General features: G+C 40.4%; 1 protein-coding gene and 2 pseudogenes across 7 annotated transcripts; 1 reads left to right on the plus strand and 2 right to left on the minus strand.

Annotated features, from left to right (window-relative positions):
• Positions 1-820: 820 nt before the first annotated feature.
• On the minus strand, positions 821-1,925 carry LOC147505195 (7-deoxyloganetin glucosyltransferase pseudogene; annotated as a pseudogene).
• A 2,794-nt stretch (positions 1,926-4,719) lies between these two features.
• LOC147505196 (uncharacterized) lies at positions 4,720-15,074 on the minus strand. Of its 7 annotated transcripts, none has more exons than XM_086557769.1 (4): positions 14,608-14,748; positions 14,464-14,524; positions 7,720-7,758; positions 5,540-7,013 (listed from the first exon to the last, which is right to left on the minus strand). In XM_086557769.1, the coding sequence occupies exon 4, from the start codon at positions 6,932-6,934 to the stop codon at positions 5,858-5,860; it is 1,077 nt and encodes a 358-aa protein (XP_086413895.1). In that variant the 5' UTR covers positions 6,935-7,013; positions 7,720-7,758; positions 14,464-14,524; positions 14,608-14,748; the 3' UTR covers positions 5,540-5,857. The 7 variants fall into 7 exon arrangements, with proteins under 7 accessions (XP_086413894.1, XP_086413895.1, XP_086413893.1 ...); XM_086557767.1 differs by having other exon boundaries at positions 14,442-14,524; XM_086557768.1 differs by lacking the exon at positions 7,720-7,758 and adding an exon at positions 4,720-5,001 and having other exon boundaries at positions 5,824-7,013; positions 14,442-14,694.
• LOC147505197 (U5 spliceosomal RNA) lies at positions 14,105-14,193 on the plus strand (annotated as a pseudogene).
• Positions 15,075-15,163: the final 89 nt, after the last annotated feature.

Here is a 15,163-nt window from a genome sequence, read left to right on the forward strand (position 1 = left end):
ACCATCCGAGAATTTGCCAATTCACAGAAGAATTTTTCCATACAATGTGAAGCACGTTCTCTAAAAAACTTCATCGGAGACAACACATACTCTTCTATCGAAAGGTTATATGCGCATATGGAGCGATTATTTGTTGCTATGTTGCATGAATTTCTTACTCAACTCCCAAAGGTCCTATTGGAGTATATAGTTGAGAGCCCTATGGAAGAATACGAAGACAGAGTTAGACTTGCTCTGAAATTTGTTTACAAATTGGAATCAGTGGACGTTCATGTGAGGTGGTCATATCCAGCTGGAAACAATGCTAGCTTGATAACCACTCAGGTTTCTGCGGTGGAAACTAGTAGCAATGCTCCAACAATGGAAGGCCAGGTGGATACTTCTATAGTTCCTGACATCAAACATGGTGGTGAAATTCAAGGTGTTGGCCAGCACGACATTGTCTAAACTTTGAAAAACATGTATGGCCCGAGCTACTTGTAAACACTTGATGTCTTGATGAATAATTGAATATATAGGTCTAATGAGTTTTTTGTTTTCGGATGCTATGGTTGTATACCTGAGCTTTTACATGTCAATATAAACTACTGTAAAATTGATCCTGCTTATTCTTGTCTAAATTGATCCTGACATTTAGGCGTAACACATATCTGCGCTGCAAGTCCCCAAAGGAGTGGTGTCATAGAAACTTCACATATCAATGCTACTAAGGAAGAGGGTCTGTTAACTTCAGAAGACCAGGTTAAAATCTTTTAGAAAAAGAGCTTTTCCATCGATGAAGAAATTCAACTAGCTAGTAATATGAAGAGTAAACCTAGCAAAAAAAAAAGTCAACGATTTGTTCCATATAGCGCTTGATTGAATTATATGGAGTTTGGATGGAGTACATCTCTGATCAATCTTTCAAAATTCTTGTAAGATGATCCTCCTTACCTAGTGGCTTGTTCAGCCTTCCCCTTCCATTTCAATGCGTTGTTTCTCATCTTTCTACCTTTCTCTCCTCCTATCAGTTGCTTGACAAGTTCCTTAATGTTCTCTCTTTTCACATTAGTAATTTCCATGCCAATCTTCCAAGTAGTGCATGCATATCGACAATTAGTTTGTTGCTCAGCGAAGAATGGCCAACAAATCACCGGCACTCCAGTGCAAATAGTTTCTAGAGTAGAATTCCATCCAGAATGTGTGAGAAATCCTCCAATGGAAGGGTGAGAGAGAACTTGATCTTGTGGACACCAGTTAGCTATCGTTCCTCACTCTTTGACATCTTCAATAAACTCTTCAGGTAGAACAGCAGAATCACTTGTCTAATGATCCACAAAAAAGAGTGTTTGCTATTGGCAAGTCCCCAAGCAAACTCTATCAGGCCTTGATAAGTCATAACTGTTACACTACCAAAGTTCACATAAACGACTGATTTTGGATCCCTTATGTCCAACCATTTTAAGCACCCGAGTCTTCTTTCCACAGGCTTGACCGGATTGATTTCAGTTCATTTTCTGGCAATTGTTGAGCTAGCAAGGGCAGAGGATCAACGGTGTAAATTTGAGGAAACTTGGAAGAAATTGCATCTAAAACCTCATATACAAAGTCGTCAAAAGTGTTGAAGACTATTGCGGAAGCATTTAGACAGTTTTGTGCTTCCTCTCCCAAGAAGTCTAGCAAAATGTCCTCTGGATCAGTCGTTCTGATAAAGCTTGGCAAGTCCATAAGCCAGATATCTCTCATAAGCCCGGTATCCAACCAATGGGGGTCTCTAGGTAGCCATTGTTAAGGTAATTATCATATGCAGAAGCGTTAAAGTTTAGAAGAAGGTATAAAAACTTTCACATTTAGCTACTCCACGAACAACTAAATCAAAAGATCAAGTTGATAGTACAGAAAATGACATGTTTTCCAGTCGATTATTCGTTACAAATAGCATGAGTTGTTTAAATTCTGCCTTGGATGAGTTTCCAATCAAGTTGACTTAAAAGTCTTATGTAACTGCATTCCCCAAGTCAAGTAACCTAAGGCTCAAGTCAACTTGATTATATATCAGGCTCAGATGCTCACTCCTCTCACATTCACTCAGTCAGGGAACAGATTCATGTAAAACTTCCTATAGTCCACGAATTATGGATGTTACTCTTCATAACTATTGTATTCAATTATATCAAACACTAGCTATTACATTACTATATACACCATACAACCTGAAAGTACACAATTACAGCGGCTGCTTCGCCTTATCATGTGAACAAAACACTTTCTTACAATCTTACTTGAGATACACATTAACCAACATACGCACAGTTGCATACATATATCGAGATGGGCAAACACATTCCTGTCTAGAAACTATAAGACTAACTCTTGTCTGTTGGTATACCTGAAGTTGAATTAAGCTTCTCAATAAGATTAATAGTATGAGCCAAGCAATGTTTTCTGGCTGAATCACATAGTGCAGGGACATTTTGGGTGGCATATTTATCCGACGGTGGCAACCCATCGGGTATAGTTTCAAATTTGAAATCATCTAGGGCCTTTAATGAGTCAGGACCTTTAGATCGCAATAAGCGTTTATGGTTGAATTCGGTATTGACAAAGGTTATATGAAACCCTCCAGAGTTTAAAAGCTTGGCCAGCCAGTTGCATCATGGGGTTTACACGGCCCTGTGCTGGGAATGAAATGCAAACAGCATGGGGCTTCATGATCTCCGAACCCATTGATACATTTTTCTGGTCCGAGAATGAATGGCAAACCTTGTTAACCTCTCCCAGCACAAGGTCTATGTCTTTATACAATGTAAGCTCCGAAGAGTTTAATGTATAATGGTGCAACGAGTAAGAATTTAATCATTACACTCAATTTTAGAAATTCTTCCAACATGTGAAAGCAAAGAGCAAGAAACAGAGAAGATATTTTCCAAATAGACATAAGTGATAAAACAAAGTAGTGTCAATCCAATTCAATGCTAATCTGGGTTTTATATATACTTCAACCCCCATCAAGCACAAGAAAACTATCGCAACATCTCACCAAACAATTGACAAGTTTGAGTATGCTACACACATAAGCTGACATTCTGTATTGATATGCTTGTGTTTTTTCCAATTAGTAACTTTCGATGGACAACTATTAAGTCACTAGAGTGCGTAGTGCCGTATTACGGGTCCTATTACTGCCGGACCCCAATTTGTGTGTGCAGACTCCAACAAAAAAAAAACAATTATTACAAGTGTGCCATTAGTTTCAAAAAATCTAAAAAAAAAATTATTCTGATATGTCATTGGTTCCGAAAATTGAATTCGAATCTTAAAACTTAAGCGACCGTTTGGATCGTTTGAAACGAAATCGGCCAAAACGCCGTGAATCGTTTAACAAATCCCAAACGACGGCATTAACCGTTTGGGACTTAGTCAAAACGATTGCCACCCGTTTGGGACTTAGTCAAACAACCCGTACCACATCGTCGGTCACCCAAAAACGAACTTTATATTTTTTCAAAGTTCAAATCCTTAACGACATGGCCACGTCGTTTTGACTAAGTCTAAAACGGTGTGGCCATATCATTGGAGACTTAGTCCAAACGGTGTGGCCATATCGTTGGGGATTTTTCTAAATCCAAACGGTGTGGCCATTTTTTTTTAAGTCAAATCCCGGCGACATGGCCATTGTTTTGGACTCGGTCAGGATGGTGTGGCCATGTATGTTTTTGGGATTTGAACTTTGAAAAAAAAATTAAAGTTACGTTTTTAGGTTTTGACCGGTGTGTCGGTCGTTTGGACTAAGTCCCAACGGTGTGGCCAAGTTGGGACTTAGCCCAAAACGACACCTAGCCGGTCGTTTAAGTTTGGGGTTTTCAATTCAATTTTTGGAGACCAATGGCATACTTGTAATAATTGTTTTTTTAAAGATTTTTTGAAACCAATGACACACTTGTAATAATAGTTTTTTTTGTGGGAGTCTGCCCAACACAAATTGGGGTCCGTAACAAATACCTATTATATTCATCAGTGCCTTATTACTTGGTATTTGTTACTGCCGGACCCCAATTTGTGTTGGGTGGACTCAAAAAAAAAACGATTATTACAAGTGTGCCATTGGTTTCAAAAAATCCAAAAAAAAAACAATTATTACAAGTATGTCATTGATTCCCAAAAAATTAATTCGAAACCCCAAATTTAAACGACCCGGCTAGCTCATTTCGACTAAGTCCCAAACGACTTGGCCACACCGTTTGGGACTTAGTCCAAACGACCCGGCCATACCGGTCAAGAGCCCAAAAAACAGAACTTTGAATTTTTTTTCAAAGTTCAAATCCCAACGACGCATACTCACACACCGTGCGGGTGAGTCCAAAACGATATGACCATGTCATTTGGGATTTGGACTTATAAAAAAATGGGCACACCGTTTGGACTTAGAAAAATCCCCAACGATATGGCCACACCGTTTGGACTAAGTCTCCAACGATATGGTCACACCGTTTAGACTTAGTTCAAAACGATGTGGCCATGTCGTTTGGAATTTGAACTTTGAAAAAAAATTCAAAGTTCTGTTTTTTAGGCTCTTGACCGGTGTGGCCGGGTCGTTTAAGTTTGGAGTTTCGAATTCAATTTTTTTAGAGACCAATGACATACTTGTAATAATTGTTTTTTTTTTTTTTTGAGTCCGGCAGTAATAAGACCTATTACTCTTAGCTAATGTGTTTTTTTGTTACTGTTTAACACTTGCCATTTATATTTAGTGAACTGGTTACTTCGGTAACCGCCCAATAAAATAATTTATGTCCTCTGTTTTCACATTATCGATCGACAATTAGTTTGTTGCTGCGCAAAGGCCGGCCAACAAATAACCAGCACACCAGCACAAATACTTCGTCAGGGAGCGTATTGAAGTTTGAGTAGGTTATTGTTATCGGAAAAGAAATGGTGGAGTTGGTCCAGCTCCTCTCCCGCTGCTTCTGACAATGACTTCTACGACACTCCGCGTCACCACTGCCTTTTGGGCTTCTTCAACTGGAAATAGAGACACAAGGGATCACAATCTCGCGGTTTGAAAAAATAAGATGGTATCTGTATTCTGTTCCATAGAGATGAAATGCCATGACTAATAACATCTTCTAAGAAGTGCATGAAACATACCATGGCAGCTACTTGACTAGTATAGTGATATTTCAAAAACAGTAGTGCTAATCTGGCCCTATTCAAATTCAAATAAAAGAAATGAATACAATATTTAGGATAATTATAGTGACAACTGACGAATACCATTGAGGCTTTTCTTTAAGTACAAAAAGAAAGGTCAATTCCAAGAAAATTCAAAACGTACACCATATGAACAGATACCGTTACACCTTTCAAACATTCAAGGTATTGGTTTACAATATAATACTGTTTTGCCTACTCACAAATATACCATGTTAATCCTTAAAACCAACAGTCACTTCTATGCAACGCAAAATGCGTACATGTCGGTATAATATATGTACAACAAAAAGATAAGTATGATGATGCCCTACAGAAGAAAAAGTTGTAGGATAGAAGCTAGAGAAAATGAAACACAAATACAAAATACTAGAGACCTCCAATGTATTATCACAGTATTCTGCCGCAACAGACTTACACCTAAACCCTATGCCAAATAAGATCATAACCTTCCATTTAGCAATGTTTACTAGCAAGATAAATTACAGTAATGCATCCACTAGTTCAAAGTTTAAACATTTTCTAAAGTGACAAGCTCACAAGATACTATCCTCCAACTGTCAAATGAATTATACAGCCATCAAGAGATATAGAAACCTGTGCACAAATTAACGCTTGAAAATCGAAACTCACTGGCGTGCCGCAAATCCGTTGCATCAAGTGGTTCTCAAGACTCCTTAGTTGGCTTAAAAACGTCTTTCTCTCGACCATTTGTATCTGCTGTACTTTTCTCTCTCCATATCGCTTGCACTTCGTCAGTACGGAATCTCTGTGTGAATGTAGAATCTTCTAGTGGTGTCACCATGCCATTTGCATAAGCCAAGAGACCAGTATATGCAATCATGGCACCATTGTCAACACAATACCTGTCGTCAGTGGAAAACAACCTCCCTCCCCTTTCAGAGCACATTATTCTCATCATCTCTTGCAACCGTTCATTGCATCCAACACCACCAACAATAAGAACATCTTTCTTGTCGCAGTGCGCCATGGCACGCTCTGTAATTTCCACAAGCATTGCAAAGAGAGTTTCCTGCAAAGAGTAACACAGATCTGCCGGGGTGCATTCATTATTTTTCAGTTTTTCCACAGCAGTGGCCTCAATATAGCTCAATATCCCACTGAATGAAACATCCATTCCTTTGACAGCATATGGGATATCCAAGAACTGATCACCTTTCTTTGCAAGCTGCTCAATGTTGTAACCTGGGCTGGGATCGTTGGAGAGTGTCAGAACCCTAGCAAACCGATCCAAACAGTTCCCAACTGCAATATCAATTGTTTCACCAAAGATGCGATATCGTCCCTCGCTATAAGCAATCACTTGCGTATTCCCACCACTAACATACAAAACAACAGGATCATCAGCACCAGTGACAATTCTCCCCATCTCAATGTGAGCAACACAGTGGTTAACGCCAACAATAGGCTTTTTCCACAATTGGGAAAGAATGCGGACAACGATAGCAGAAACCTGGAGGGGAGCACCCATACCAGGTCCCTTGGTGTAACAAAGGCAATCAATTGCATCAGGGGTGATCTGCGCAGATTTGAGGGCATCTTTGACAAGTGGGAGAACATGCTGCAAGTGATGATGAGCAGTCTCTCGTGGGAGAAAACCATGACCTGGAGGTGTGATGTAGGTATGGCGTGGATTTGATAAGATGGTTCCGTCAAGAGTTACTACTCCTACACCAATCTTATTTGCTGAACCTTCAAAACCTAGAGCAATCATTTGCTTCATCTCTCAAAAAAGAATAAGCAAAGATGATTTAGATAGATATATTTTCCACTGCTTGTAACAAAGACTGATTCCAGCAAACCTGAAAGTCACACACAAACAACAAAATAGGAGGGCACTCAGACCAAATGTGGATGCAACCTGTTTTACAAACGTTTTTCCATTGAATATTATTTTTGTTGGATGAAAATATTATGCTAAATGAACTGTCCTAGAATAAATTACCAGAAACATTTAGCCGAAGGAATTACAAATGTACAAAAGTAAGATATCAACCATAGTGAATGCTACTTTTATATACAAAAAATATAATCTAAATGTTCCTAAAACACTTTGCTGGCGATACAGGGGTGGACCTAGAAGATGGCTAGGACCACCCCGAAATTTATTTAGTTATTATTTTTTTTGCTCACTACTCTACTATGAGTTTATGACTATCCAATGGCTACACAGCAGACTATATAGAATTCTCTTTCTCACTTTCTAGCTATCAACAAGACAACAACACTACCTTGTCCACTCCCAAGTCATATATCATCACAATTAGTGTAAATAAGCTAATGAAATCGAATATTATGACAAAGATCTTATATATACGAACCATAACTTCTTTCATAAAACTTGATTTATTAATTTTCTCTAGCACCATATTAAAAACATGAACCCAAGTAACCAATCTAACTATATACCAAAACTGAAACAAAGCAGGCTAGCAATTCTAAAGTTGTTTTCATTACTAACCTTTTTCACTGTAAAAGAGTACGTAAAGAGAGAGAGTGGTGACTCACCGAGAAGTGAGGAAGCTAGGGGTTGGGTCTTTTTGTCCGCTGCACGAGTGGAAGAAACGAGTACGTTTCAGACTCTAGAAACTCAAAAGTACACATAAATTTCAAGACTCGACATTTCGGTTTCCCCAGTACCGAGATCATTTAAGCCCCTTCGAAATCACCAAAATTAGCATAGAAATTTCGAGGCATCATGTGACTCTAGAAACACGAGCACGTTTCCCTCACTTAGTAGTTGTTTGTTTTTTGGCTGAATTGTAAGTTTTTAGTGTTCAGTGTTACCCAAAGTTGTTTGTTTTTTCAGTACTCTTCAGCATTCAGTGGCAAATCCAGTCTTCAGCATGCATACGAAGGACTACTTTGCTATCCAAAATACGGGAAGAAATAAGTTACTTAAAAGTAGGTCGACACAAAGAGAATAGGCTTTGCTACCTGGATTTTGTTCTAGTTCCAGGGGGACGAGAAAGCTTCTTATTAAAGAGGGCTAACAGAGAGCGCCGGGTTTCAGCAGTTGATCTAGTGGAATCCGCTTCTGTTGATTCTACTGATTCTGTTGATTTTTAGCTAGCCAAAGGTTTAGGAGTTGAAGCTGAATAAGTTGATCTCGTTTCATTTCAGCAGTCTATCGAGTTGACTTTGAAGCCCTACCGTAGCTCTGTCAGATCCTCTGTTTGCTACTACTTCTTTCTAGTTTAGTTCCGTCATGTTCTGGAAGAATATCCTACCTCTCTCTCTCGCTTCCCCAACTGACTGTGCCAAACCTCTATCCTTGTCTCTATTCCAGACCCTGCCGTAACTCCACTAGAAAACCAACAAGCGTAGGCCCAGCAGCAAGATACGGCTGAAACTCAGTCACTCCGGTACTCCTTGATTGAGTCCGCTTGTTGATGAGGGAAACCGTTAGGCCTAAACTCAATCTGCTTACTGTCGTTGAATGAGTGAATCGGCATGAGGGTTACCCATCTATTTCTTTCTGCGTAATAAACTATCGGTGCAGCGGGGATGCGGGCTGAGATGGTAGTAAACAGAGCTTAAAGCGTGTTAAGTCGTCGATCGAGTGGAGTGGAATCACTCAACAGAGAAGAAGGGAAGGGGCACGAATAACGGCCATAAAACACGTTTCGACAAATATCAATAGTGAGGAATTGGTCTTCTTAGACGAGCTGAGTAAAGAATTCTCTATTTTATGGGTCGTCTGTCAGTCCAAGCAATGGAGTGACTTATTTGCAATTCCGTATCTCCTCCTTTGCTTGCTGGAGGAAGGAGAAAAAATGCATATAAGAACCTCAAAGGGCTAGCTAGTGAACTTCCACTGGTCTCCAATATGGATTACTGGATAGAATTAGGCCAAGATATGGCCCTTGAGGTTTGTTACTGAATAAGCATATCAAGCTCTCCATACCACTGACGCAATAGGACGAAAATGGAATCAGAAATACCGACTAGCCTCTGAGAGAATGAGCTACTGATTTTACATGGCAGGACAATGAAAGTACGAGATTTTCTTGCTTCTTGTCGCTTGTAAAGGGATTTGTTTTCTTTGTAGGGCTTCACTTATTCTTTGTTAATGTCACTGTGGTCTTGAAGGCAAGTGATTCCTTTCGTCTTGAGTTGCATATTTTCTCAGAGCGTAAGTGTAGTTGTTGGAGGCCTGAGGTCGCTGGGACCTCATCATAAGGTAAACAGCAGTACATTACAGATTGAAATAAAGGAGAGAGAAAGCTGGTACTAAAGCACGGTACCGTGGAGTGCCGGTACCGTCAAAGAGTAACGAAGAAATAGCCCCTACCTAGTCCTTTCCTAGTCCGGGAGCTAGGAAAGTAAACAGTAACGAAGAACTACTCCTAGTTAACTCGATGTTAAGATAGCTTGGAAGCTGTAAAATTCAACCGCTCTTTGTCAACTACTTCTTTTGTAATCTAATGTGCTCCTTTGGGCTAAAAGAAAGAATGATTAAACTTGGCTAAAGGCCTAACTAGAGTGAGTCCTCTTCTATGGGATCGCTACGAGCTAGAGTATCAGATTCTTTTTCAGACTCATTTTCTAAGTAATCGCAATCGCCCAACCGTCTTCTCTCTAAGGCTTTCCTATCCTGTCTGTGAGGAAGTCATTTGGTTGATCTCCTGGTTCTACCTCTTGATTGCCTACCAAATGGAGACCTAGGAACAAAATACCAGGCCTTTCGTGCCTATCCATTAGTAAGCAGGTTCCCTCAAAGCCCGGTAACTCCGCCTTTCATAGTTAGCCCGGTCGGTAAGCCCTTTAGCTTTCTAGCATTAATAGTAGTTAGGATTTTGCCTTTGAGATTTTTCCTTCATGTAGTAAGGTAATAGGTAGCTAGGATAAGTCATTTCATCTTCTCTTCTATTGGCATTGATGGCTTCTAGCGAAGAGTTGAGGAGAGATATCCAATTCCCTCCCTTTTAGTTCTCTAGGGTAAGGTCCTCTTGAATGGATTACTAGTTCCTTCCTTCCCAATCAATGCTAACTCTATCCTCCTCTCTTATGGCTTAGGAGATTGCCTCAGCTATTTCATTCTAGAAAGAACCTTACATACAACTCTCCAAAGAGAAAGAGCTACCAGCTAATCTATTCTTATCCTTCCTTCGCTTTACTCTTCCTTATGAACCCTTGGAAGAACTAAAAAAGAAAGAACTCACTAGAAAGGAAGCCAAGAAACCTTACTCAACTACCAGGCAAGGAAAGGAAGCTCATGCTTTGTCCTAACAATAAGGAAAGAAAATACATTCTAAGCCTTGCTTCCTCAAAACCTATAGAGAAGACGATAAGAAAAAGGATGTTGCGTCTTCGTCTTTGCGTCTTCTAGATATGAATTACCGATGGTGTGGTCTAAAAGGAGGCTCATTTTATATATATCCTCAGCTCGCCGTCTACCATACTTGATGAGCTACCTGCCTAAGGAAGGAAGGGGGTCCCTTCTTACTTGTCCTTGCCAGCTATCTGACTGCCAAAGGTAAGAGAGCAACAGCAGACGAGAAGCGACAACCAAGAGTTTCGTCTTCATATTGTCTTAGAGAAGGAACTACATTCGCCTAGCTACAGGCTTGATCGAGATAATGAGTTCTATCTTATTCTAGCTTGTTCGAACCCGAGCCACATCTAGCCTTGACTTAAAGAGCTTCCTTAGACCACTAGAAGAGACACTATCCTTTCTACTGGCGGAGCAACAGCAAGATATCTAATATCTGCTTATCTATCCTAGCGTGCTATAAACCTTTGGAACTACCAGTAAAGAGAAAGGAGAGCTAGCAGGCAAGGAAAGGAGAAAGACAGACAGACGACTGACTATCAGCCCACGGGAAAGAGATTCCTAGATAAAATAGGGTTTCATCCTACAGTAAAAAAAGGGGGGGGACTCAAACAACCGTGCGCCATCCCTACTACCAAAGGGCATCGAATACATGCTTTTTTATCTACTTTCTAAGCCCACGGGAAGAAGTCTCTGGTTTATCTATCCAGCCAGATCCAACTAAAAACAACTAGAAGCGGTGAGTCCTAAGTACACTCACTGTGAGGGAAGTTCATAGCCAGTCCTAAACCTCAAGGGAAGATGAAGCAACGAGCAATCTCATTCTAAAAGCACCTTCTATCTCGACCCTAAACCTCAAATCTCTTTCTTCGTCCTCCCTAGCAGCACTATTAAATTAGCTACTTCACTCAGGATTGAAAACCTATCTTGTTCTAACCGGATAGACATTACAACATCAAAGCTACCATCCAAGAACAAGAACTACTAGCAGCTGGAGGGGCAGGGTAGGCTAAGAAGACAGTCAAGGACATAAACTACCTAACAGCAGAAAGACCGAAAGTGATGACAGATTAAGGATAGTTTCTATTCTTTTCCTTCCTCTCTTTTCATACAGAAAAAAATGAGATTCTTCATATTAGAGTCAGACCTACGAGAAAGAGAACAGCTAGGAGAGGCCAAGAAGAGAGCTACCATCTATCCCCCTCGGAGAGGACTACTAGCTACGAGGTTAAGCTAGTTTAATGCTTAACAAATCAAAATCGTAGAAATGCAACTCATAAGGCCTAACAAGCAGAGATCTTTTTTATCACCCACCGTCTAGCTACATGGTGTGCATCTTCGCATCAAGCAAGCGCTCGAAGGGGATGTGACGAAGAGTTGCTACGGAGAAAGAAACAACCAAGCAAACCATCATAGGGAACTAAAGCAGGACCGTAACCCCATATATAGAATACCATTATTTTAACCTTCCAGTCAACTTAGAAATCTCAGAAAGTGATGACAGAAAGCCAGTCTTCGTGATCGATCAGCAGTAGCTTACGGCCGCATAACCTCTGGTTCGGTTATGTTATGAGGGGTCTAGCCCGGTCCTTGTCCAGTAACCATTCTGAGGGGGGCCTCTGGTGTAAGCGAAAGTGGTCAATATCAGACAGAATCTTTTCCATATCCAAAGGCACAAGATGGCTGTCATTGACAACAGAAAGACGTTGGTGGTCTCACCCTACCGGACTGGCAAGATGTTTGTTGTTGCCTGGCCGACTGACCCTCCTGCTGAAAGGGTGTGGAGCCAGGTACGCCAAATGATGGAACCTATACTGCGACGATCCACACTGGGGCATCCTTTCCTTAGCTCTTAGGGGAGACAAGGGAGCAAAATGTAGCAGGCTGCCCGTGCCTGTAAAAGCTATGTTTGAAATCCCCCTATTAGGAGTAGGATGAATGAATCTGTAGGGACGCTAGGCGCTAACTTGCTTAGCAGGGTATCGGGGTAGGGGGATGCAGAGGCTATACATAGTAGAGAATAGAAGTACTAATGTCAGAGGTATGTTGTTCCTCTATCAATAGAGAGATAAAGAAAGGCCTGACTCTATTCCTTCCCTGTAAGCTATTTAAGGATTCTTGCTTGCCCTATATATGTTCTGTTCCTCCCTTGACTTGCCTGCTAGCTCTCTAAGGTTGCTTCTCTATAATGGAATAAGGGAGGTCGAAGATCAGGCCAACGCACCGACCGCCCACCCTGTTGTCTTCCTGGTTCTAAGAGATTTTGACAGAACTAGATAGAGTAGCTAGATGTCTTGTTCTTTGTTTGATGTTTGATAGGGTGCAAGGGGAGGTTCAGGAGACAAGCTACCTGACTTGAGGCATCTAACGAAATCTGTCTGCTAGACGATGAGTGTAGGATAAGAAAGAAGATATCTAAGGTTTAGGATGGTAGCGTCACTTGCTTAACTTACTGCATAAAGATTATAAGCCCAATGGGATGTTTCCGCTGTCCTATTAGCTAGATGGTTTTGAGTAGCTTACCTTTAGGCTTATAACACGATAGGGTGTGAAAGAAAGTAAGAGAAGAGTCAATAGGATGACCAGGCACAATAAAGAAGTCTACCGTAGTGAGTGCTTCCCAGGTGGGGATCGTGAACCCCCTGCTAGTGCACTAAGAAGGCCCGTGGGGGGCGCGTCTTCCTGCCTGTGTTGCTAGGCACAAGGGGAATAAAATCTTTAAGGCAACGCCAGACAAATCTGCCTTTCATTGCAAGCATAAAAAGGCTTTGAACTCCCCAAAAATAGGAAAAAAAATTATCGTAAAAGGGAAAACTCCCCCGTGCGCTCGGACCTGGTAGGCTAGATCCCCAACCACTTTGGGGCAACATATGGGATATGGGAGTTGTTTTCCATACATAGCTGCTAAAAAAATAAGTGAAAAGTGTAAATCGCGAAAATGCGCGGATCGCAATACAGCTGAGTGCCGAAGGATCGACATGAAAAAGAAAGAAAACGAAAAGTATAAAGCAAATACAAAGAATGATCTCTAAACAAGAGATCAAAGTGGCCTCCTTTTGGCACCTATTTATTTTTCTCTTTCTAGCATGAAAATGCAAAAAAGTATTCTGTGTCTGAGACTAGGGTTTGCCCGTGCCGTACGACACAAATACGGGCACCTTCGGCGCATAGGTGTCTAACATTCTTATGTTATTTCCTATAGAAACTACAAATACCCGTTGCCTCAATATAATTTTTTTTTATATTAATGAGAACGCACAACTGTAATATAAGGAACAAGGCATTATATAAAAGAGAAAAAGGGTCCATCGGTAGAGAGAAAGGAGAAAGGGGGTCGTTGCCGATTATGAAAACGGAAGTTATAGGAGCATGACTGTTTCCACTCTCAGACGACTGATAATCCTAACCTTGAAAAACCAGAGAACCAGCTATACTTTTCAGAACAACTAACTTCTACTTTGGGACAATATAGTGGGCAGTAGCACCATAGTTTATGCCTAACCAAGTTAAAAAAAGTACAAGCTATTTTAGATGCTTAGGTTATAAACTCCCACATTTACTATCGTCTTTGTCTTCCTGAAATGGGGACTTATAAAAACCAAAGCAAATAAACCGTGCAATTGCCCAGTGAACACAGAGGGAACTATTCTTTCGCCTATTAATAAAGAATACCTTGTGTTCGCTGCACATAGCAGTCTACGCCAAAAGCAAATAAACCATGCAACTGCCAAAAGTGTTACTTTTCATCCGCAAAAATGATGAACCCAACCAACTTTTAAAAAAAATATGGCAACATCCCCATTTGCTCAAACACTTTGCAAGCCCATTTCACCCTAAAACAATCGAAACCCTACTCTCCTACTCAAACTACATAACTCCAAATCTTTCCCCATTAATAAAAACCAAACGAAGTTTAACAAATGCATGTATTAAAGTAGTCCAGTTTAAAAAATACCAAAAAATCCAAAGGAACTAACACTTTACAAGTAGCCGAATTTTCTTCTGAGCTTGTAGTGCTGAATATCCTTGTAGTCTTTGCTGTCAATCTCAGTCAAGGCGACAATCAAACACTTGAACCACCAAATCAAACCAAACAGTGCCAACTAAAATTTAATTCTTACCTTTCCAAAACCAATTTAAATGGGTTAAATGAAGAGTAAAGTAAACATCAATTCAAAAGGTAATAGAAATTTGGAGTTGGTTTGTTTGGAGAAAAGAAAAAGGGGAGGCGTTGGTTTATTTGGAGAAAATCGCGATAGTGTGTGCCCCGGTCTGCGTTAACTAAAGAGAAATACCACCAAATACCCTTGGATTCCGCCCTGTCATAATAAGGTTAAATTCTGAGAAGGTGTTTGGACCGTCGGATAGATATAGATGGTTATCAATATAAATATTCTGACTTCACACATTCTCTCAAAGAGGTCTAGATAAAATTTCATACACATAGTTAGGACTTAGGAGACAATTTCGTTCTTGTGATTTGTGACATCTAGTCTGTTTCTGTTTTCGCTTAATGCAATTACTTTAACACTTGTTGCGATTGCAACAAAACTACCAGTAGATCTCACCACTGCAATGCCTAGTGTCCAGATCAATTATCTAAGCTCACTGGTACTATCTTTATATGCGTATCAATGGGAGTTTTGGTGCCTTCAGTTGGAACCAATAGGGAATCTG

This window comes from Coptis chinensis, chromosome 4 (assembly GCF_015680905.1).
Source record: "Coptis chinensis isolate HL-2020 chromosome 4, ASM1568090v1, whole genome shotgun sequence".
NCBI lineage: Eukaryota > Viridiplantae > Streptophyta > Magnoliopsida > Ranunculales > Ranunculaceae > Coptis > Coptis chinensis.

Bases quoted from the DNA above. Each gene is read 5' to 3' on its own strand.
- LOC147505196 (XM_086557768.1), bottom strand. From the start codon at position 6,934: ATGAAGCAAATGATTGCTCTAGGTTTTGAAGGTTCAGCAAATAAGATT.